Genomic DNA, 25,336 nt, shown 5'->3' on the forward strand with positions numbered 1-25,336 from the left:
CTTCTTTTTGCAAAGTCAAGAGTAGCACCTCTGAAAGCTCTGTCTTTACCTCGACTCGAATTAATGGCAGCCCTGATTGGAGCAAGAATGGCAACCTATTTGCAAGATATAGTCCCTCAGAAAGTGGAAACGTATTTTTGGTCTGATTCAACAATTTGTCTACATTGGATCAAGAGCTCAGCCAAAAACTGGAAGCCTTTCGTGCGGAATCGAGTTGAAGAAATACAAAGTGCCAGCCACCCAGAACAATGGATCCACTGCCCGGGGGCGGACAATCCAGCCGACTGCCTCACTCGAGGAATGAAAGCAGAGACACTCTTGACAAGCAGATATTGGTGGAACGGTCCTGATTGGCTCGCTAAATCCGCAGGTAACTGGCCATCGAAATGTCTGCTCGAGTGCGACAACGTACTCGTAGGTGACGAAAGAAAGAAGCAGTCGAGCCAGCTCCTGATTGAGGCATCGCATCTGCCACCTTTATTACAGGCAGACACTTTCAGCAATTACACTCGCTTGCTGAGAGTCAGTGCATGGGTCATGAGATTTGTGAAAAACTGCCGCACTGAAAACAAAACCACTCATGCATACCTCACAACAGCGGAGATACGTGACGCTGAAAAATATTGGATAAGGCTGGCTCAGCTGGAGTGTTTCCAGTTAGAGATGAATGCTCTGTCTCTTGGTGAGAACCTACCGACATCATCGCGGATACTACAGTTCAAGCCCTTCCTTGACGCAGACGGTTTGATACGTGTAACTGGCAGACTTCAGTTTTCACCATTTCCTGAAGATATCAAACACCCAGTGCTTCTTCCAAGAGACCATGCGATCACAAAACTTGTCATACAAGCAGCTCACCTGCGGACCCTCCACGGTGGGCTAGAGACAACGATGACGGAACTTCGCGAGAAGTTTTGGATCCAAAGCTGCCGACAAGTAGCGAAGAAGATAATAGCCAGGTGTCCTGTTTGCCTCCGAGACCGAATTAAGCCGGCGACCGCTCCAACAGCGCCTCTCCCAAGTGATAGAGTGAGTGGTGGCCATGCTTTCGATATCACTGGCATTGACTTTGCAGGACCATTATACACAACGACCAAGAAAGTTAGCTCCAAAAGCTACATTGCCCTTTTTACCTGCGCTACAACGAGGGCAATTCATTTGGAGCTTGTCTCCAATTTAACTACAGAGTGTTTTCTGCTGGCCTTGAGACGGTTTGCTGCTCGGAGAGGAATGCCATCAGTCATTTATAGCGACAACGCATTGACATTTAAGAAGGCATCAAAGGACGTCAAGACACTGTGGAACATTGCTCGCAGTAGAGAAACGCAGGACTACTGCAGTTCACGTCAAATCAGCTGGAAGTTCATAATTGAAAAAGCAGCCTGGTGGGGAGGCTGGTGGGAACGGATGTTTAAATCCGTAAAAATTGCCCTACGGAAAATCCTCGGTCGTCAGAGCCTCTCCTTCGAAGAGCTTGCTACCGTACTGACCGATGTAGAAGCCACCATAAACTCCCGACCGCTAACTTACACGACAAATGATCAGGGTGAGCCATCTATTCTGACGCCGTCACATTTGTTGACTGGCAGGAGGCTGACTTCCCTCCCTGAAACACGCTCAGCCCGTGTTCCGTCGGCCACTGCTTCGGACATTACTCGTCGCTTCAAGTACCGACAATCTATCGTCAACTCATTTTGGAAGCGATGGCGAAGAGAGTACCTCTTGCAACTACGGTCGGCTCACACAGCGGCAGCAAGTCCGGCCAACACCCTGCAAGTAGGTGACATCGTCATTGTCCACGACGATAATGCCCAAAGCACATGTGGCATACCGCTCGCGTCGTGGAACTTTTCAAAGGTCGAATGGCCACGTGCGTTCTTGCACCATAAAGATGCCATCGGGAACGCAGCTACGGCGACCGGTGCAACTCCTTTACCCTCTAGAGACGAATGTAAAATGAGTATACTCATTTGGGGGGGAGTGTGTTGTGAAACAGACACATGTAACGGCTGCAGGCCTCCGTCTTTCCAGCCAGCAGCGACCTTCTCAGAAGAAGCGAAGCCTACAGGAAGCGTCGAACATGAAAAGGGCGTTCCCGGTCGTGGGGAGCAACGGGAGCGCTTTCCCCGAAGTCTACTCACCAACGCCGCTCTGTAAACAGCCGCGCTCATAAATTTTGAGACCGCGGCGCCGGCGCAGGGCTGTCGGAGCTGAGGAGGCGAGCGCCGGAAGTAACAGGGAAAGGAGGAAGACGGCGGCCAAGTGTTTCAAGTCGGCGACGCAAGGGAGAAGCTTTTTTGTACCCCGTCCCTTTCGGACGTGCCATGTATTCGTGTGCAATATAGTCATCTGTTTTGTTTTCCTCTAAAAACGTAGTTGTCTCTTTACTTTTGTCTAATGTCGAACCCAAGCTCAAAAGTTATCTCACACCCTCTGCGGGATGCCATGGGGGAGGGGCCAACGCCGGGACAAGCGGACCGCGGACCCCTCCGACTGGAGGGAAAAAGAATGCGGGAGGCAGAACGAACGGGGAGCCCCATCGATAAGCATGTGTATTTCCGAGCTCTTGCTGCCCTCTTAAAGTTGCTGTATTTGGTTCTCAATTGATGTTGTAAATAAACGAAGTTATCTTAAAACTACAACAGCCGTAACGAATTCAATCAGTTACAACAACGGCCACTCGTACGCTCGGCTTGACGTTCGGTAGCACCGCGCACGGAAAATGCTTCTTTCTTCAAGAAATACTTCATGTAAGTTTTCAAATTTTTTCATTCCGATTTCATATATAGCCTTTGTGTATATTGGAGCAAAATATTAGCCTGTTAGATTGAGCATTTTTTTAATTACAAGCGTTGTCTTACATTTCATTGTTGCTGCAGGCTGCGTAAGCCATGTGCTAGGGAGATTTGCCTTCTTTTAGCAGCTTTATTGCGTTGTTAACTTTTCAAAAGTGGTTCTCAAGTGTGCGCGACTTGATCCCGATCATTTTGCAGCTTATGTCAAGTCAAACCGTTACTGTTTTGCACAGTACTAATTTCCTAAAGTAAACAACTGCGTGGCATGGTAGCCCTAAAGCCAACTTCGGATATTCACGTAGTAGAGCCGTCGCGTGGCTCGGCCGCTCGGGTTCCCTCAGGCACGGCCGGTCTCGGGGGAGAGCGCGCGCTCTTTCTTACGGCCTTCTCAATCGCCGCGGGAACAATGGGAATGTTTCTCCTTGAGTTGCGCTCTCCGCCACCGCAAGGGGCGCGACCTGCTCACTGTTCGCTCCGCGTCTGCTTCAGCGGCGGCGGGTGGCTTTTGCCTGGTTTCGCGCTGTCGCTCGCGAGTTTCGTGGTTAGTGCAGCCCCGAAATTAAAGAACACAGAACGTAGATGATGCAGCGGCATGTCGTCAACGTACTACACACGTGAACGGATATAAAAACACTGTCGTTCAGCAAACGTTCGACAATCATGGCATAAATTGCGGCATGGTAGCTACTTTTGTCCATTTTGGTCCGAATTTTTCCCAAGCCTGTACAAGAATACGAACAACAACAACAAAACTGAATGAGAAGTGATCACATCGAAGCTTCTTCAAGGCTAACATGACAGCAACTCGTCTGCTACAGCAAAACCGTCTTTAGCGCTAGATGCGAAACCATTCATGTAACACCGAAGATGAAAATAATTTCATAAAAATGTAATGTAAATTGCAAAATGCTTGCATGATATAAAAGATTAGTATAACAGTCAAAGTAAACGTTGTAGGGTTGAGTTTTAAATGTTATTACAATTCATATATTAGCCAATGTGTGGTATTATACACATTATTTTAATTTTGCAAATAAACATTGTTTTAATGAAATTTTTACATGATATTAAGCTTGTTATGAAAGCACTAAAAAATGGTTTGATATTCATGGCACCACTTGGGCTCGAAGTGGTAAAAAGAGGCCAATAAATGATGAAGGTGATACTCGATGTAATGACTTACAAATGAGTTCACCTGCTACATCGAAAGTATGCAAGAAACTTTAAAGCGTTAAAGAAGGACACTCTCACTGAAGACTCATTTCAAGCCCTATATAGCGACCCATTGAGGCTCTCTTCGGGAAAGTAAGGTTAATGTGCGGAAGCGAATGACATATGCTAGATGCGAGGGCCGTAACAGCTAGCGGCACATGACTACATTGTCAAGACAGACGTTTCATCTGAGAGCAAAGTCAAAGCACTGAAGGAAGTGATGGCATCTCCTACCATCCCATTTCCCACTGTCACATATTCCGGTTTACATTACGCCGCTGAATATATCGTTTAGTTAATCAACTTCGGGTGTGACGCTTGCTCTATTCTTCTAGAAACTAGCGAAAGAAGCAGCCCCATGTAGTACGCTCATCTACGAGGACAATATTCTAGTGGACTGCATTATCCGAAACCAGAGCTTGTTGCCCTATTGGACAAGCTTTTTTTTTTTTTTTTTTTTTTTAGGAAACGCTGCCGTGCACCTACTATACACACAAATGTTTTCGAAGTACTTAAGATCCTGATTCAGTCAGCATTTCAGAATTCAACACTGAGTTGCCCGAAAGGAATTGACAATAGCTATGTTATTAGGTCCGCTTTGACATTTGAAACATTTCTCAGAATTCTTCTTAGTTAATTATACCAGGAAAGTGACAGAGAACACCGAGAAGCCAACTCCTTATGTGCACAAGCCGTGCAGAAAGATTTTGAGACTGAATTTTCTAGACGCAGGTCGCGTTTTGATGAATTGATGAACATATAGTGCAATGTGTAACTTTGCAGGACAATTTTTTTTATTGTTTGCCGCTCTTTTCAATTCTGCTTAACTGTTTATGCCGATTTCCTTGATTAAAAGTAGTCGCGAGACTACATATATATCTTCGGTCTTTCAAATGACTGATATGTTTTGAACGAAGCTAGAACAGCCCACTCCACTCGACAAGTGAAATTTTTACTATATGAGCACATTTTTGTTCTTTACTCTGAATCTGAGAACCGCCATGAATTTTTGCCCGTGCCTCTTCTGATCTAAACGAAAACGGTAGCGGTTGACAGAATCTTCACCCAACAGTTCACTATGCACTCACGTCAGGTCGCGCTACACCTGCTTAAAACATTCAAAGGCACATTGCATAGCCTGGTAAATTTAGTTTTGTACAAAACTTAGGGGTAAAAAATGTTGAAGTGTTCCCGAAGCTTCATTCGACCGTGCAAGGCCGCAGTGACGAAGGAGAGCGCGCGTGAGCGGATTGTTGACTGTATTTTATTCCTCGTACACGATAAATATTCAATGTGGATTACGGATTTTGTATAAACCATAAGGGGCGAAATGTCAGGACCTGCCGGTTGCAACTGACGCGGGCGAAGCTAAAAGCGAGCGCGCGTTTCCCTTGCGCGTGAACGGCTGTAGCGGAGGAGCAGCGGTGGGGCGGTGGCGACCCCACCGAGGCTCGGCGGGCGGTAGAAACAGACCCCATTGGAGAGGCCGTAAGAGAAGAGAAGCGCTCTCTCCCTCGAGACCGGCCGTGCCTCGGGTGACCTCGGGCGGAGTCGGCGGAGTGCGGGCAAAAGCATATTTTCTCGTGTCTGGTGCGATAAAGCGCTAACCGCATGAGTCGCGCGGCAGCACGATGCGCGGTGGGCTGAGGACCGCCAAAGCATTGCCGCTCGGCCCTGTCGCCCAGGTTCTGGGCTTTTAGAAAATCGCTCATGTGGCCGGAACCAGCTCGCGAGGCAGCCAATCTCAAAAGCCTTTGGGGTATTCACCTTGGTTGTTTTTTTTTTTAAATGTTTTTGTTTGCATGCAAAGTTTGTTTCCCTAGTCCGGTATGAGCGAAAAACCTTCAGACGCTCATTTCGTCTCATCCGTGCATATATGAGCGCATCGAGACGGTTTAGTAAAAGCTTGGTAGGGTAGTAATGCAAAAAAAAGGCTAGTGTGGCTAGATATTGATTATTTTAGAAAGTTGCAGAAATACGCCACCTTTCAATCATGTCTGGATCGCAGTATAGTAGCACGACGCGGCGCTGGGACCATTTTTTGTTTTTGTGCGCGACAATTTTTCAAGAAATTTCATCAGTGTTGCTGTTTAGTGAAAGAAACTGGATATAGTGTAACTGTACTGATTTACTAAACGAAGAGGCGCCGCTAACAAAGCAAGGCTGAAAACGCGTCTGTGTCGCTGAGGTCCTTTGCTCTGTGCGATGTGCACCAGCGGCAGCGACAGGCGTTGGCGTCGTCGTCGCGCGATGCATCGCCAGGGATTGTCGCCTATTTTTTTCTTTCTGTATCGTTGCTTCAGCTGCAATAGATCCGTTGCAAAACCTACAAGTCAGCTTCCCTATGCGGCATAAATTCCTGCACAATGGCGACATAGACTTTGGGGTAATAGTTGGGTACAGTGCTAGCACATCGCCTGACGGGTAGGGTAATTCCCGCACCTCTTGCCCATTCGTCACAGTATTATTCGCGTGCGCATTGTCGCCCCACTTATACCCTCTCTGGTTAGTGTCCCTTTTCTAAATTTTCTTTCTTCACCCCTAGGGTGAGAGTGCTCCAACCTTTATTCCAGTGTTAAGAATGCCCGCAAACCTTTCTCTGACAATGGCCTGTGCGTGGAGAACTGCATTCAAAGCTGCGTGGACTGTAGTAGATGCATGTACTGCACCTAACTATTATCCCTGAATCAGGTTCTGTCGCCACTGTGCACAAATTCCTGCCTCACAGGGAAGCCGATTTGTAGGTTTTGCAACTGGTCTGTTATAGCATGTCCAGCAGGGCCGGAGCCTTAAGTGTGAGCGCCGGGTGGGCTCAGGCAATTTCAGTTCCAGGCCGGGTTCGGGTTTGTAGCATGAGGCCCGGGTCGGGCTCAGAATGTATGCCCGTGCACACCTCTAGTCGCGTCGGTTGTGTGGCGCACGTTTGGCGCCCGTGCCTGCTTTTAATTTTGTTCTTCGCACCATGACACTTTGCTCCAGCATCAAGACTGCATGAAACATCATTACGCATTTTCCGGTCGTTATGCTAACTGATCGCCCCACCGCCCTGACACAGCTATGTTATACCATGTGTAACATAGAGTTGCAATTAGTCCATTTTTTGAGACAGCTTTCAATGGAAATTATAGGTTAACCAAACGGAGAAGAGCCGTGGTATGCTGTTATCATGTTTTAGAGGCATCGATATAATGGAGACTTTCTTTCCTTGCATTTAGGGCTCTTTGCTCTATAACGCCCGCAGTCCAGCTGCTCCACTTGTATCATCGCACTGCTTTTGCACAACCAATCATCTGCCATCAAAGGTGTGCTGCCTGAATGTGAGGCAGACAACATCATCAACATTTTGGTGCTGCATAACCTGTCAACGACTGTGGGAGGCTTGCCATGAAACATGCTGTGTGTAAGGAAACATTGCCTCGGTAGGTATGCCACATTGCCTTTGTTTTGCATTGTATAAAGGCTTTAAATGCTCTGCTGGCGTTTTGCTATATGATTGCGTGCTATGACGTTTTCTGGCTTTTTAGCTCAAGACTTACTTGTTCAGAAGCCTTGCCCACAGTATGCAGAACATAATATCCTTCATGTCCCTGGCAGTGCTTTAATAGCTGGTGCTATATTTCGCTGCTTTATTTCAACAACAGTATGTGAGTATTTCAAGTTGAGGCATGATTGAGTGAACCTGTGGTGTAATAGCACAATAACAGACATAGCTTGTTGAACTGACGAAGTAGTTGTCATTTGCGCAACACGGAAGTGCTAGTGCTTTAAGTGATGGAATACTTAGCATACTTGATTATGCTTGCATTACAAGAATTCGCAGGAAGCATGTATTGAGGTTGCAGAGAAGAAAGCCATTCAGTATTGCTCAAGTTATTTGCCTTCCACTCTCCCTTCATTACTGCTGTCTGCACTGTATGTATTTGTTCATACAGATATGCAGTTACTGACTGCTTGTACATTTCTGGTTGCCTACACTGGCTTCAGCCATGTTGATGTAATATTACTTTGACAGAAAAAAGGCTATTTACTTTGCTCAAAGTGACCATTGTAAATAATTCTCTCCCCAAGCCATTGAGATTCGCCATTAGCTCCCAACTCGCTTTATTCGCAGCTGCAATGAATTTATTCTGTAACCCTAGAGCAAGACATTTGCAGAAAGAGCATGCAATACTCGTTCAAATTTTCTAAATTTTAGAGAACAGTCTGTTTGTTTTTGCATATGCTTTCGAGTTCGGGAAACAGAGCAGACGCTTACAGTGCAGGAGGGGTGGGCTTCCAGACAAAAGCAAATTATTAGTGCAGCTGCTCATTCAGGGGTGCATTGCTTGTGCTTTTATTGCTCTTATATATGTGCAGCTTTGCCTGCATGCTTGCCAGGGCTTTCCCCATAATGGGTGGCAGTGATCTTGCCGCCTACCTCTCAGGGGGACTGCCCTTTTCCAACTACCTGCCCACAACCAACTCACTTCCTGGGCTTCAAACTTGTCATACTCAAGGACGATTTCCGGTGTTTGATGTTACCAGTGACGCCATTTAAAATACGCAGTGTGCATCACTGGTCCATAAGTTTCATTTCGGGATGTTGCCACCCCTTATATTCCCTACTCATATTTCTTTTTCTACATCCCCTTGCAACTACCAAACGAAATAACACGTATAAAACTGCCAAGCTCCCGCAGTCTCTGAATGCTATGTCAACAACAAAAAAGCTTTTGCATGTCTTAATAAAAGTAGAAATGATCCCCCGATTTTTTTTTATTGTCATGTCCAGTCAAACGGTTTAGTGAACTGCCACATGACCAAGCAAATTGCAACTGTAAGTGCACTGAAAAGTCATGCGTTAGAGCAAGCGTATGGATCTTGTGTTGCTTAGCTGCTTAACTCCAAATATCCTCCTTTGTCAGACAAGATATTTTTTTAGAAAACTGGATGAGCCAGAAGAAAGCAGATTGGATTCTTAGCAGCATTGTTACTTGTTACACGTGCGTTGCACCCCTGTATACATGAACTCGGCAGAATTGGGTCGAGTACGTCTGTGGAGCGAAAAATCAGTTGTGGGGTTCATGTATACACAGTCGGGTCGAGTAAAATAGGCGGCGGAGCGGGTCGCGTTAACTCGCTTGCAGGGGGTAGGTTAATTCGCTTGACCCGCTTATATAAAGGCATGTAGACACTGTCCAGTCAGGGAGCCTAGTTATGGGGAACTCTGGGATATGAAAAAGCCTCTGGAGCGGCGACAAGCGTCACTCGAAATGAATGCTTTTTAGCGCTCATCAACGATAAAAAATAATCGAAGCTCTCGATAGTAAAAGGCAATGGGATCAAATACGAGTAAGAACTTGCAGAATAACTTCGAATCTTGATGCTACGCTCTGCTACGATACTTACTCACTAGAAAGCGAGTTCATGTAGACACCAACCGGGTCGAGTAATGATGACCTTGCTTACTCAACGCTGTATAAACCCGGTGCTGTCGAGTTCATGTATACAGGACTATTGTACTTGTAATTTTAGGTTAACTCTCAGTTCGTGAATTGCACATTAAATTTGAGTGACAGTGGTGCTTTTTTGCACATGTGCGGTTTTGTTCTGCAAACAATACTATTTCTCCGGACGCAATCTTATTTTTAATTTGAGTACAAAATAGTGTCCATTTTTGAAAGAAAAAATAATTTGTGAGGCTGTTAAGAAATTTTGATTTTGAAATAAATTCACAAAATAGCAACATTTTACAGATATTGAAATATGAAATGTGTGCGAAACAACTTTTCAGCTCAGGAATGAACTGGCGTTTCAAGGAACTTGTGATAGGGTGAAAATGAAAAATCAATGTCATGCTAATGTATCTTTTTTTATCATCCCATAGTCACATCAAGCATTGTATTTTAAGGTGTGCTTAATAATGAAAATAATATTTGGCCTCATATATTCAGGCAGATTACTGTTCTCTATACCAACAACTACTATGAGTTAGTTTGAAGAAATCAGATGCCCGAGCACCACACCTGGTATCTGGATATAAAATGACCCATGCCTGCCTAACTGAAAATAATCTTGCACATGGAAGGCTGCCGATGGTATGACCATATGATTAGCTGTGATGAGGGAGAATGCATACCTGGTAAGCTGTCTGATAAGGAAGTATGATATCAGTGTACTCAGTTCTAGCATAATATTTTCCTGCCTATGCAAAGTAAATTTCTAGTACTTGCTCAATTGCTCATTGCAGGCTGACTGTAATAATTTTAGCTGAACAAGCATGCACTGTATGATTAAGAGAACTTCTTGTTGGGGTTGTTGGTGTTTATTCATTATAAATTAAAGGTGCCAAAACAACGCACGCACACAAGAAAAGAACGGGACAGAGTGCCACTCACAACTGATTTATTGTGCAGAACAAAGTATATATATATATATATATATATATATATATATATATATATATATATATATATATATATCTCACTGCCGGCACATGCGCAAGGAAGACATTCAGCATCATGTTTTTTTAGGATAAGCTATGTTCGAGAAATGCTTTCTCAGAGAAAGAGGCTGTGGTATGAGGCATGGGCGACAAATCATAAAATGTGTGAAAGGGATTGTTCCTACATCGGACAAACCGGCCGATGTGTTAATGAGCGAATCCGGGAACATGAACGTAACATACAGCAAAATAAAGATGGCCCCAATATTCCGAAGCATATCAGATCCTGCCCTTCAGGCACCTGTGAACCATGTTTTTCTGATGTGCGCATTCTTGCAAGGAGTGGCAATACGAAGGCCAGAGAGCTAATTGAAGCGTTTTATATTGGAAAGAAAGGCAAGTTGAGCGTTAGTGACACGTCGATCAATCTGTATAATGCTGAGAAAGCGTTTCTTGAACATATCTTAAACTAAATGATGCTGAATGTGTTCCTTGCGCATACGCCGGCAGTGAGATATGTATGCACTTTATTCTGCATAATAAATCAGTTGTGAATGGCGAGCTGTCTCGTTCTTCTTTTCTTGTGTGTGTGCATGTTGTTTGGTGCCTTTAATTTATAATGAGCACTGCATGAAAACTATTCCTTGGTATATTACAAGTAAGGCAATTGTTTATAGTAGTATGCAGCAAGCAATAAAAGCTGTGAAAACTAAAAAGCTGGAACTTAAAATGGTACGGTTATTGTAAACCACACAGGTGGGTCTCATTTTTCACTGACCTTGAAAATATTATATGCGTACACAGCCTTGAGAATATCTGTGATGTACACATCTCCCTCAGTTAGTTGATTGAAGTCAGCTTGATTGATTCTGTCAGGGCAATGATTTCTTTATTCTGGCCGCAGTAATGTATGTGTGTCTGTAACTGGTGTACTGCAGAAAAATATTCTTTAATGTGTTCTTTAATATCATCCAGTTTTACATGCTTAGTAATCCATATTGTCTATTGCAGGAATTTTTAAGGGTTTTTTAAAAATTGAAAAGTTCTGGAGCCTGAACCGTCATATTTTCAGGAACTGTAATTCTATATGAACACTAAGCTTCCACCTGAAGTTATTGGTTTGCCGGAAGCAGGTTTTTCCGTCCAAATATCTTTCTTTTGATTCTTTAATGGATATTATTTTTCATGTATGTTTATCATCCCTACGTCTTAAGATGCTGCGTGTCCTTGCAGGCCCAGAAACCTGTCGCAAAGTGCTCTAAAAGATGAATGTGTGGCAATAGGCCTTCAATATATACAGTAGAACCACTTTACAGTAAAGCCAATGGGGCAGCGAAAATATTTACTATATCATGGTCTTTACTGTATCAGTGGTCTGTGATGACATGGTCCTGAAAGTGCTGTCCAGTAGTTAAATAGGCACTTACTGAACACGTCTTGTTGCTTAATAACAAAAACTGAAATACCTTCCATCTCGCTTTTATAATCTCTGTGTGATTTTTTCATTATAAAATTCCTCTACATCTTGTGGAAGTACCTCTTAAGCATGAGGACGTGATTACGAATGCAAACAAGTTCGATTTCATGTAAAAACTAAAGCCTTGCATGAATATGGTGTCCCTTTTTGCTCTTACTGTCTTTTAAAAGGCAATAAATGGTAAACTCGCATGGCACTCAAGTGCTGTAAGACCTTACTCGCTGCACCTCCACTTCCTGCCACCACTGCGTCATGATTTGTGCTGCACATTGCAGTGAATGTTGAACCATTTCTTTCCCTTTCCTATTTCTTGCTGCACTTTTACTCCTTTACTTTCTGAATGGAACACACCGCCTCCTTGATATGTTTGTAGACAGCTTTACTTTTTTTCTTCTTCGCGCTGCGCGCTTTCCCTCAGGGCTCCAAGGCTTCTGTAAAGTAGGGTTCTCCGGACTGCTGCTAAGCCTAGTATTAAAGCCACCTAAACGAACACTTAGGGTTATTGTTCTGTTTTCAAATACAAAAACTCTTGTCCTCGCGATTCCAGGTAGTGCGCGAGAGTCGTCGCCATGGCCAGAAGCACTTTAACCAATTAAAAAAAAATCTTTACTATAAAGGAGGAAAATGTACAGTTGCCTATGAAAGATGAACTGGGACTTCAGTTTCACTTTACTATATCAGAGCTTTGACTACATCCGAGTTTACTATAGCAATCGTATACAGAACCCAGACTTCAAATATGTGTTTGGATAAGTGTTGAGAAGGTGAGCTTGGATCTTATGGTGATATATGCTTGTTTTATGTGCAGATGTAATTTGTGAGACCCACGGGCCAATCTCCTCAACAAACTGTTCCTGAATGGTTGTTTTCTGCGGGGTGTCCAGCTTACTACCTGGGCCATGCGCTTCCTCCGCCCCCTCAACCTCATCACTTGATCCGCTGACCCTTCACTGTCAACTACCATACTCAACACAGTCCACTGCCATTTTCCATCTATTATGGACACTGCCCTGAAATGCACGCATACGCAGCCTCCTATTCCTGCAACACCTCTTGCGCTACAAGGCTATAGTGCATCAACCCTGCTCAACATGTCCAGCCCATTCCATCATGACCAATACACACTGCACACCATCACCTTTCCCTGCACTACCTGGTCATGTGCTGCTTAGTGCCCTGTTTCCAATTACACCTACTAGCCCCTCCCATATTAGCCCTGTACCCAATGCCTCCTGCACTGCATTATGGCCCTCTGATGTTCTTGTGGCATGTACATGTATATAAGCTCTCAATAAAATGTCCTCGGAAAATATTTTGCTTACCTCATTTAGTTGCATGTTTTTATGGCTCCTTAGGGAGATGACATGCAAGGTGGTATTGGGAAATAACTGCATAAAAACCACAATTGTCAGACTGACAGTTAAGCAAATGGCAGCAGTGAGGGCAAGGGTGAAATAACTGCATGGCTAAAGGTGGCTTAACAGTGGCAGTGGCAGTGCCACGTCTGCCGATGAATACTTGTTGCATGCCAATGAATACCAATATGTGATACTAGCGGCAGGGCCGGTTTATTGCCAATGACATATGTGCCAGTGAATTCTAGTGGCATGCCAATATGTGGCAGTAGGTGCACGGCCAGCTGATAGCCTATGTTGGCAGGGCCATGACAGGTGCAATGTTGGCATATAAGCCGAACCAATATATTAAAATGTAGTAATTTCTCAAAAATCCAGTGTTACGCCAATGTTGGTACCAATTTTTGTCGACGTTGGGCCGGGGTTGGTGCGATGTTGGTGTGCTGCCTGGGCATATTCTCATCAAAATCTGCAATGCTTGCAAAAGCGACTTTCTTTTCGCAGCTTCTAGCCAAGTGGCCCCGCTCCTTGTAGTTATAACATATAACTGGCCTGCGCGCCTCGAATGCTCTTGCGTTGTCACCAGGTGACTTTGACCTTTCCGCTGGTTTCAGCGATTTTGCCTGGCCCTCCGTTCCGCTCCCCAGTGCCTGTGGAGGAGCTTGTTCAAGGTTTTTCGGAGGAGGAAATTTTCTTCCTTCGAGCCTGCGAGGAGCAAAGGCCGTTCTGCCACTTTTTTTTCTGTTTTGCAAATTTCGGGCGTACATTTCGGCGAATGTTGTATTCTTCAGCCAGTTCGGCTGCTTTATCCAAACTTAGTTTCGTCATTCTATCCTGCACCCAGAATCTAACTTCCTTCAAGATTCCTTCATAGAATTGCTATAGGCCAATGCACTCGACCACTTTATCGTGATCTTCATATGCGCCTGCGCTCTTTAGCCATTCTGTCATATTAGCTCTGATCTCATAAGCAAACTCCTTATGAGATTCTGTACCCTTCCTCGCGTTTCTAAAACGCTGCCGAAAGGCCTCAGTCGACAGACGGTATTTCCGCAACAGCGCCGCTTTAACTTTATCGTAGTCTTTAGCCTCGTCGTTGCTAAGGCGTGCGACTACCACGGAAGCCTCACATGGAAGTACAGTCAACAGCTTTTGTGGCCATTCGTCCCTTTCGAAGCCGACCTTTTCGCATGTGCGTTCAAAGTTAACGAGAAAAAGTGCTATGTCCTCGCCCACCCTAAACGGCTGCAGAAGGTCCTTCATTTTGAACTGATCACCTGAAGAAACAGAGCGCTCCGTGGAAATACGAAGTGTCTCTACCTCGAGTTTCTTCAGCTGTAATTCATGCTCTCTTTGTTCTGCTTCCTTTTTCTCTCTAGCTCCTCTCTCTGCGCTTTACGCTCGAGCTCTAGAAGGCGTTCTTCGCGTTCTTTCTTCTCAAGCTCTACAAGCCGCTCCTTCCCTTCTAGTTTTTTCCTCTCTAGAACTGTTTTCCAAGCCTCGTCGGCTTCTTCCTCAGTCACCTCCTCTGCCCGCATTAGCTCTAGAATTGGCTTTTTGCGCTTTGTTGGGCCAACTGATATGCTCCTTGCAGATTTAGAGAAGCTCTTGGACTTTAAGCTTGTCCATCCTGACTTCGCACTCTGCGTCGTTTGCTCCCTGCTAAATTTTGTGCTCAAACCACCCAATTCTTGGCCTGTGGCAACAAAATTTTCTGCAATAAATGAATTGCACCAAACTCGACTAACGACTCCCTGCGCTAGACAATCCGGCGAATCGAGAGACAAACACGCGGCACTCACCGCACCAGGATAGCTGACGCCGGCTCATCCCACCGAGCCGCCATCCACTGTTGGGACTTGGTTAGCGACGCCATCAGCTCCTCCGGTGTTGGTGCCGTGCTCGAAGAAGCGAGAGGCTTAGTTGAGAGGAGAAGAGGAAGAGACTTTATACAATAGGTTACATGTTCCAGGTTCACAGTGAGAGAGAGCTCGCATAAGATGGAGCTCTGTATATCTAGCGAAATAGTTCCCCAGGTCCCCACACAGAGTCCCTAGGCATGCACGTCACATGACGTAACTGCGGGAGAGAGTCCAGAGGAACGCCCAGGGTCAAAGGGCAACTTGGCGCGGGTTAAAATTTATGACCGCGGCGGAAGCGGCCGCTCCTCGGAGGTGGTATCCGAAACCATTGGAAAGGGCTGCGCCGCCGGCTCCGTCCGTTCCGCTTCACGGCAAATGGCCCCTGAGTCGCGTCTCGGCCGCGGCGCGAAGTGACGAAAACAGAGCAGTTAGACAGCACAGCGTAAACGCAGTTCTTGTAAGATCGGCGCCAACTGCTCTGTGTGTTTCTCCTTTTGGGCGGAGAAGGCGCAGACAGTCATAAAATCCCGATACACGTCGAAACAAGGACCGAAGAAAATTGCGTGGCACAGGAAGACGTTCACTGTGGCCTCTTGGAAAGGCACTTGGCCAGGTGTCCCGTTGAAGCTGCCGTCCGGACGCAACAGGCGGCAGTTTTTTGACGCGCCCGTCGTAGCCGACGTACCATGGTCGACGTCACCGGCTCTGCCAGTCACTTTGAGAATGTCGGAATATACATGGAGCCTCAAACGCCACTCTTAGCCACAGGCGACACCAGGGTGTCGAACTGGAACTGGAACCGAACCGAAAACCGGAACCGAACTCGAACCGCAATAAAAAGGAGGAACCGTTCCAAACCGGTTCACGGTATTCTTCCGATCCACTTTTGCTGGAAACTTACCCTTATTATTTTTTCTTTTATCGCTGCTTCTAAGACGCCTTCTCACTTATTTCCAAAGCACCACTGCACCTCTCTTGGAAGAAGGCAGCAGAGCAGGTGACAACACAAAACATAAGAAGCACGCACAAACACAAGGCCAACGCTGCACTTACAATTATATTGACCCAGAACCCGCACTTCTCTCTTCACTTCATGTCTGCAGCCAACTTCTTCCTTATCCTTTTTGCAACAATAACACTGAAGGCACACCGACACATTGGTTCCCCGAGTCCCTGATTGCACCTGCTTCAAAAAGTACCCTTACTAACTTATCCTTAATCCTTTTCAAAACCTTAAGATTGTGAAGGTCAGCTGGACATTTTTGGTGTCTACAAACAACGCAGTCTTTGCAGTGCAACGCGAGACTAGTGCCAGACTTATCCGATATTGTCGTAGCGTGCTCTCTCATCCTATCATTGATACATCTACCTGTATGTCCAATATATTTCTTTCCACAATGAAAGAGAATCTGATAAACGACCCCCTCAATTCTATTGGAGTACCTAGACCGGTGCGAAGTTTTGCATCTAGACTTGAAGTCTTGGCTGTTCACCCGCACACACATCCCTTTTGCTGTGTTTGGTGCCGTTGGAATAACACGGATGCCGTATCTGTGACCAATAATATTGTGGGTCACGCCATGAACATATGGTACCACTGACCACTTCTTTCTTTGAGGGAAGTCTTCTTTTCGAATCCTTTGCTTGAACGGCAGGACAAAGCTTTCTATTATGCTACATATCAAATACTCAGGATACCCTGCCTCCAGAAGCCTCTCAGTCTGGCTTAAAAAACTTTCCCTGAAACGGTGGTGGCAGGATTTGTTGAGAGCCGACGTCAATGAACCTTCGCAACACCTGGGATTTATACGGAAGAAACTGCCTATGCGCTCTAGGCTGGTAAGTCCAACATAAGTGTTCTGGTAAGAATTCGAGATTCAAATCCAAGACTCGCAAAACAGCGAAGTTTTGCAAGTCTATATCCAAAACTTCGCACCGGACTAGGTACTCCAATTGTATTCAGGGGGTTGTTTATCAGATTCCCTTGCATTGTGGAAATAAATATATTGGACAGACAGGAAGATGTATCAATGATAGGATTAGAGCTAGAGCACGATACAGCAATATCGGTGTCAAGAAACATTTTATGCATTGCCGCGAAACCTTCAAAACTGTATTTGTTGTTTGTTAACAGCCGCCGGCATGCAGCCTTGTCACTTTGATTCTCGATCGCGTATCAGTTCTGTATTCTTTGTTAATGCTCGATGTCGCGAGACGCACCTTTATCAGTTTCGTTGTAGCGCAAGATGCACCGAGATCTTCTCGAAGATTCCGCTCACTCGTGTCTTTCTACAATGTTCTAGCTTGTGCTTGTAGCAGTTGCGACGTTATCTAGATTGTTCTGAGCAGCCTTCAAATTGAGCGTTGACGAGTGCGACGAGTATTCTTTGTTCGACGATCGACGAGCACGTTTGTTGCTATCGCCGCCGCCAAGTTGCTTAGTTCTTTTGCGGTCGCAAGTCTGCCCAATAAAGAGTTCCTTCAGTGCAATCATCGACTCTTCATTTGTGTCATCGACCTTGTCACCACTAGGTGACATCTGGTGGAGGTGCTTTCCTTGATACTTCAAGCGAAGACCTCAGCCTTTTCCACTCGCCCTGGAAGACCAGCCTACATGTCACCGAGCCAGCCGCCTACTCCAAGGCCGACAACCTGAACACGGTCTGCTGCCTGACCCCGTTTGACGCCGGAAGGCATCAACTATCGAAATGGCCCAGTCAACAGCACCAGTCGTCTTCGTGCAGCCCAGGGAGCCCCCATCTTCCAAGGATTGCCCTGTGAAGATGCTGAATACTGGATGAACCTTTTGAACCGTGTGGCAGAATTCAACGGCTGGAACGACGCCGCGAAACTATTTATGAAATTTAGAATTAATATGAAGACTGAGGAGATATAAAGTGCTGGCAACAAAATTCTGAGTGTGGTGCGGCGATCAGCTGGGGCTGGGATAAACAAAATGGCGCCGCCCACTCACTAGCGCAGACCGCTGCGTTTGCCTGTGTTTGCACCGTTAGTATCGCTAAACAATGTGCGCCGTGGTGCCTGTCCTGGGCTGTTTTTCAATAGTGCAGGCGCGTAATTGTGCTTCGCCGTGCGTGTCTTAGCTGTTCTTCCAACACTGACCACTCTCAACCAGGCTGTTGAGCTTTAACGCCTGTGCGCCGTGCGTGTCTTAGCTGCTATCCTTCCTTACAGCGCTGACCACTCTCAACCAGGCTGTCGATCTCTCACGCCTGTGCGCCGTGCGTGTCTTAGCCGCTGTCCTTCCTTCCAGCGCTAACCACTCTCAACCAGGCTGTCGATCTCTCACGCCTGTGCGCCGTGCGTGTCTTAGCCGCTGTCCTTCCTTCCAGCGCTGACCACTCTCAACCAGGCTGTCGATCTCTCACGACTGTGCGCCGTGCGTGTCTTAGCCGCTGTCCTTCCCTCCAGCGCTGACCACTCTCAACCAGGCTGTCGATCTCTCACGCCTGTGCGCCGTGCGTGTATTAGCCGCTGTCCTTCCTTCCAGCGCTGACCACTCTCAACCAGGCTGTCGATCTCTCACGCCTGTGCGCCGTGCGTGTCTTAGCCGCTGCCCTTCCTTCCAGCGCTGACCACTCTCAACCAGGCTGTCGATCTCTCACGCCTGTGCGCCGTGCGTGTCTTAGCCGCTGTCCTTCCTTCCAGCGCTGACCACTCTCAACCAGGTTGTCGATCTCTCACGCCTGTGCGCCGTGCGTGTCTTAGCCGCTGTCCTTCCTTCCAGCGCTGACCACTCTCAACCAGGCTGTCGATCTCTCACGCCTGTGCGCCGTGCGTGTCTTAGCCGCTGTCCTTCCTTCCAGCGCTGACCACTCTCAACCAGGCTGTCGATCTCTCACGCCTGTGCGCCGTGCGTGTCTTAGCCACTGTCCTTCCTTCCAGCGCTGACCACTCTCAACCAGGCTATCGATCTCTCACGCCTGTGCGCCGTGCGTGTCTTAACCGCTGTCCTTCCTTCCAGCGCTGACCACTCTCAACCAGGCTGTCGACCTCGCTTTGCGCGTATCTTTGTTCTGCCTCCGTCATTGTGCGTGATGCATAGGCGACCGGCCGCCAATTACCACCGTAGTTCTGAAGAAGGGCAGCACCAATCCCATTTTTCGAAGCATCAGCAACGACCTTGGTCTCTTTAGCATGATCGAAAATGGCTAGCAAAGGAGGACCACTCAGTGCGTCACAGACAGCTTGCCATTCCTTACAGTAATTTGCAGACCATTCAAAAAGGGCGTCTTTTTTAATGAGGCTTCGTAGAAGCGTCGTCCTTTCCGCTAGATGCGGTATATACTTTCCGAAGTAGTTCACTACCCCGAGCATTCTGTGAACGCCGGCTTTGTCCTTTGGCTGAGGCATTTCAATTAATGGTGCGATCAGTGCGGGGTTAGGTCTTATTCCGTCTTTGTTTATGATGTCACCCAAAAAGTCAATTTCCGTGACACCGAATTTGCATTTCGCCGCATTGAGCGTCAGGCCGGCCTTTTTGGCTAGTTGCAAGGCAGTGCGGAGGCGAGTATCGTGCTCTTCCCTTGTGCTCCCCCATATGAACATGTCATTGACATAGATTCGGACCCCTGGAGCCTGGTGGAATATTTCATTCATAGTTCTCTGGAAAACCTCAGGCGCCGAAGCAATGCCGAAGGGAAGTCGCAAGAAACGGTAGCGTCCGAAGGGTGTTCCGATTGTGCATACCTTTGATGTAGCTTCATCTAAGGGGATTTGGTGGAACACCGAATGCGCGTCGATGCGAGAGAAAAAGGAGGCCCCGGCAAGCTCAGCCTCAATGTCATCTCGCTTAGGCATTTGATAATGTTCTCGCTTTAGGTACTCGTTAATTCGTCTGGGGTCAATGCATATGCGCAGTTTCCCATCCTTTTTTCTTGCTGCAACAAACGGACTCACCCAATCAGTGGGTTCAATGACTTTGGCCACGATGCTAGCCCGCTCCATCCGATCCAACTCTTCTCGCAGAGGCTCGAGCCCCGCCAAGGGCACCCGTCGCACCGGCTGGACTACCGGTGTTGCACCCTCGCGCAGACCCATGTGGTAAGGGCGTGCTAGGCAGCCGATGCCCTGAAACAACTCGGGAAAATCCTTAACCACTTGGTCAGTGCTGTTCATGTGCACAGTGTTCACAGAACGCGACAACAGACCTAACGCTTCACTTGCAGACAGTCCCAATATGGACTGGTTGCCCTTTTTTACAATGAAGTCGAAGTACCCACTTTGGTCGTTCACAACCAGTTGGAGCGTAGCCACGCCGATGTGCTTTATAGCATCACCGGTGTATGAGAGGAGGACGGAGGGGCTTGGTCTTAAACCAGACTTCGCTTTGAGCCTTTGAAAAACGGAGTAAGGCAATAAATTCGCTTGCGAGCCTGTGTCTACTTTCAGAGACACTACTTGGGAAGCCACTCTCGCGTGAATGACCCAATCAGCTCTGTTGCCTAAGCAGACGTCGAGTATTTCAAAACCTTCCTGCTCGCCGCGTACTTCGCTTACTTGAGACACGTTTTTGCAACAGGCCGAAAAATGGTTAGCGCCACGGCACCGGAAGCATGTTTTGCCGAACGCTGGGCATCTGCCGCGTTCGTACACACGGTTGCACTTGGAGCATTTGAACTGCCGGCGTGTTTTTATACGAGCAACTTCCTGTTCTCGTTGAGCCTCGTCCTGCTCTGGACATTCTGCACACTGTTCACAGGCTGAAAAGTTGCCTTGCTGGCGCGTTTCAATTTGTGCTACTTGCTTCTCCGCCTGAGTCCATGTGTTGTTTTGTTCGGCGCACACCTCTTCAGCCTTGCAAATTTCCTCCGCCCTCAGTAAAGTAAGGTCCTTAACTTTCAGCATCTTTTCGCGCAATTTCGGATTATTTGTGCCAAAGACAACCTGGTCCCTGACCATGGAGTCACTCAAGGTTCCAAAATTGCAGCTTCGTGCAAGTCTCTTCAAATCCCGTGAAAAGCGTTCGAAGGGTTCGGCCTCAGCTTGCGTTCTTGAACGAAAGACATAGCGTTTGTACACTTCGTTTTGCTGCTCTTTGCAGCATTCCTCGAACTTCTTTGTAACAATTTGATAATCTTCCTTGCCTTCGTTCTCCGAAAACAAAAAGTTGTTGAATACCTCTAGGGCGTCTTCCCCGGCTACGGTGAGCAGCAGTGCGATTTTGGCTCCTTCCGTCCGTGGTTCTTTCGTCGACTCAGTGGCCTGCAGGAACAGCTCGAACCATTGCTTGAAGAGGCTCCAGTTCTTCGCGGTGCTACCGGACAGCACCAGCGGCTGCGGTGGCTTCACTAAGTCCATCGTGCAGTGCACAGTGCACCACCGCTTCGATCAGCGCGTTACTGCATACGTGAACGCTATCCAACTTCTGACACCATGTTCCAGCGTCCAACAACGAACAAGCAGCGCGGAAGCAAGAAGAAGAGCGTCTATTCGAGATTGCATGCTGGTATTTATAGCCTACAAGCGGCTGCATGATAACGGCCAGAGCGCATGCGCGACTGATACATTACAGTCTGGTTATCGCAGCAGTAAGCTTGTATTTACCAGTCGTTGCTGCCATTTTCGTTTTGTCGATTTTTTAGCTGCTTTTGGAACCGTTATCCATGTCTTGTGCTGTATGCAGACTTGCAGTATTTTGTTTTTACAGACCCCCTGTAAAATTTGGACGAATGCGATACGAGTATGTTTGTGACTTCAGTGCTCACCATTTTGCGTAGGGAAGCGCGCGCAGCGATCGGCGCGGCGGCGGCTTGCATAACACTGCAACACAGCTGGGACATCGCCGCCTCCAACACTGATCAGCCCATCTTCGGCGCGGTTCGCCCGGCTCCTGTATCGACGTTGCGTTCGCGTCCAGTGGCATCGAGGTGACCTGGCGTCGTGCACCATCTCTCTCTGGGGCTCGGACCACTTCTCCATCACCATAGAGCCCACTGCTAAAGAAGCGCGCCTTATGCGTACCTACTCAATAGTAGATTGGGGTCGCATTCGCCATGAGGTAGACTCCGCCGCTGCATCCGGTACCGATTACTTCACCAGTCTCGTCCGGAGCGCTGTCGCAGCCACGCGTCACGCAGTGGTGAGAGCTGGTTAGCCAACACCAGACAAGAAGCTGCTCGATCTGCGCGACATGATATGTAAGGAAGAGCGCAGGGCGCAACGGACGGACAGACCGGAAGACGGGACGGTTTACAATCGGCTGGACGCGGCAGCAAGGCGGCACGCCAATAACCCTTACCTCCGGCAGTGGGCTTCTCAGTGCAACACGATGGAGGATTGCAGCTCGCGGCGGCTCTTCACCACCCTGCGGCGCATCACTACACCTCAGGCGAACCCTCAGCCCCTCGCCGCTCTAGCCATCTCAAGCGGACAACAAACCAGCAGCTAGCTGAGCAGTTTGCTGAACGGTTTGCGCCGAAGCGCCCCGCGAGCACCGCTGCCATCATAGCGACTACACCGAGCCCGAGTCCCGATGTCAGTAACCTTTCCTCCGCCCCGGATGGACCTCGAGTCTTTAAAGCAGTCAGATGTAGTGCTGATCTGTCAAGAAATAGGAATTGAACTTGGCACGATTGCGCGAAAACCGCATATCGTACAATCTATAACTAGCAGAGTGGACGAGGAAGAAGTGAGCGAATGACGGGAGCTAATCTAAGAAAGGAGAACGGCTGATAACGAAAAGCGTGTGCTGGAACAAAAGCAATGCCATCGCCAGCTTCAGCTTCAGCACGCCGACATCAGGAGATCGAGTTGAAGAGGCTCGACGCAGAGTCAAAGAAAGCCGAAGCTGGTTGCGCTCAGCCACAGTCCTCCAGCCCATGAAGGAGAGAAAGAATCAAAATCGAGGATTTCATGTAACCCCTCTAATTAGGTGAGGACCTTGCTATATTTTTGGCAAACTTCGAACGGGCTTGAAAAAAAATCGAATCTTAAGAAAAATGTATGGCCGCAGTAACTGCTGCCCTTGATGTCGTGTAAGGTAGCGGGCGCAATTAGGAGACTCAGTGAACGAGAATCTGAAGACTCCGATGTCTTAAAGGCAAGTCTCTTAAAGAAGTAGCGTGTGTCTGCCGAGACTTTTCGAAAGGGTTTCAGAAAATGCACAAAAACTAAAGACGAATCCTACCTAGAGCTCGGTTTGGTTTGGTTTGGTTTGTAGGATGTAACGTCCCAAAGCGACTCAGGCTATGAGAGACGCCGTGGAGGCCTACGGAAATTTCGACCACCTGGGGTTCTTTAACGTGCACTGACATCGCACAGTACACGGACGCCACTCCGTTTTCGGCTCCATCGAAACGCAGCCGCCGATTCCGGGATTATATCCCGCTTCCTTGGGCCCAGTAGCCGAGCGCCGTAACAACTGCGCCACTCCGGCGGTGCTACCTAGAGTTCGGGTATAACTGGAAAGGCGCTGTGGCTGAAGGTACGTCGGACGGACCCCATAGAGAAACATACTTACGTAAAGAGCGGCCACTTGCATAGGGCCCTGCGGCCGAGCAGCGCCAGCGCCCCAAGCGGCTGGTCAGACCGCTAATTATGTCCTCCGAGATTTTCGGCACGTCATTTGCTCTGTTTTAGTTTCGGTTTCGATAGAAATGCTTTCAATTCTGACTTACCTTTAGCTGTTAAAATATCACCTACATAGTCTAGAGTTGCGCGCAAGTGCTTCAACGATGCCATGCATACGGACATATTAAAGTCGCGGATTGCAGCCTCTTTACTGGAAATACCAACAAGGTTCTCGCAGATCATAAGCGTGGCTGACTTATTTTCATTCTAAAACAGCGCAAAAGAACAGGGACGAGAGAACGAAACGTACAACACGAGCGCTGGACACACAGCGCCCGTGTTGTACGTTTCGTTCTCTCGTTCATGTTCTTTTGCGCTGTTTTAGAATGTATACATACCAACTCGCCCAGGCTTCTATATTGTGGCTGACTTAGTTCATCCAGATTAGAATAATGTGATCAGAGCTGTTCTTATTGTAATTTTTCGCAGTTATTGGGCCGCGTTTCTCAGTAGCACACAAGGAGGCAGTGGTTCCATACAAAAAAGTTTTTCCTTTTTGCGTATTGAATGGTACAGAAAGAATACTGGATCACACACTTTATAAAATACATCATGTTACAAAGAGCAACAAGATTGATGGTATGGTGAAGCACGCGGAACAGTGTCACGATGAAGAAATTTCACATACCGGCTGTGTGTCTTTCCTTTAAAACATCACCCGTGAGAACAGAAAAGGAGTTGCGAACTGGTAGACACAAGTAAGGAGGAAAGAATGGAGGCACAGCCCGCGCGGAATTCTTATTAATCAGCCTTGATCAGTAGGCTGCTCAGCAATTTAAACACACCACACTGAATACAAAATAGTAACCCAATGCTATGCTTGACGACAAAATTGCCCTCTGCCCGTATGGTAAAGGTATTACAGGGAGTTCACTGTTAGCGACTAATAACAGTAGATGTCGTCAAAATACAGACCACGAAAAGGAAGCAGCGCATTTTAAACCCCAACGAGAATGCTTTAGCCATGACAAGAAATTCGGCATGTAAAAATGGTGCTTACGAAGCGGCAAAAGCCCATGCATTGTGCAAATACAGCGCAGTAAACACCATTTATAAAACTATACAAAATGCACAACACACAGTTCTTGAACTGCCGAATAAAAGTTTGTGTTAAGATAAATTTTAGCCCTCGAAACCTTCTCTGTCGTAAAGCTGTCTAAGAAAATTACGCAATCGAAGGAATGCACATGTTCTAACCAATGCTAACCTCGAGCAGGCGGGGGTGTAAATTCCATGAACACAAAATTCAACGATGACAGAAAGACGCAGGCCCGATCACTTGTTTTCTCTTCATCTAATACCAAAAAATATTGCTGTTCGAAGAGAAGCGGGTCATTCGGTCATTCGCGCTTCCGGCTTTCCGGTTCTGCACTCATGTACTGCGGTGCAGCGGGTCTTCGCCTCGACAGGCTCGCCGCAAGAAACATCCAATTTCCTCTGTCTGAATGTAAGGAACGAGCATAGCATTTCACATAGATTAGCGCATGATATATGCTTTGTTATGCACGGCGAGATGAGTGTGTTGTAACGGCGCTTGAACTTCGGAGGTCTGCGCAGGATCAAAGACAGCGTAAATGCTAGGAATAGCTCGCTTACATTACGGGCAGATCGAGGTGATA

The 25,336-nt window shown here is 47.2% G+C and overlaps 1 protein-coding gene across 1 annotated transcript; it reads right to left on the reverse strand.

The window, feature by feature from the left end:
* Window positions 1-15,870: 15,870 nt before the first annotated feature.
* LOC146200864 (uncharacterized) lies at window positions 15,871-22,968 on the reverse strand. Its single transcript, XM_084592454.1, has 3 exons — window positions 22,855-22,968; window positions 20,046-20,816; window positions 15,871-15,918 (listed from the first exon to the last, which is right to left on the reverse strand). The coding sequence occupies exons 1-3, from the start codon at window positions 22,966-22,968 to the stop codon at window positions 15,871-15,873; spliced, it is 933 nt and encodes a 310-aa protein (XP_084448580.1).
* Between the last annotated feature and the right edge of the window lie 2,368 nt (window positions 22,969-25,336).

The sequence above is a fragment of the Amblyomma maculatum genome, chromosome 2 (genome assembly GCF_055883805.1).
Source record: "Amblyomma maculatum isolate TAMU_Amacu chromosome 2, ASM5588380v1, whole genome shotgun sequence".
NCBI classification, from domain to species: domain Eukaryota; kingdom Metazoa; phylum Arthropoda; class Arachnida; order Ixodida; family Ixodidae; genus Amblyomma; species Amblyomma maculatum.

Coding starts and splice junctions, on each gene's coding strand:
- LOC146200864 (XM_084592454.1), bottom strand. CDS start 22,968: ATGGGCTGGAGGACTGTGGCTGAGCGCAACCAGCTTCGGCTTTCTTTG. Junction 20,817..22,854: donor TGAAGCTGAAGCTGGCGATG/GCATTGCTTTTG, acceptor TGTCCAGAGCAG/GACGAGGCTCAACGAGAACA. Junction 15,919..20,045: donor TCATTGAACCCACTGATTGG/GTGAGTCCGTTT, acceptor GTTCGGTTCCAG/TTCCAGTTCGACACCCTGGT.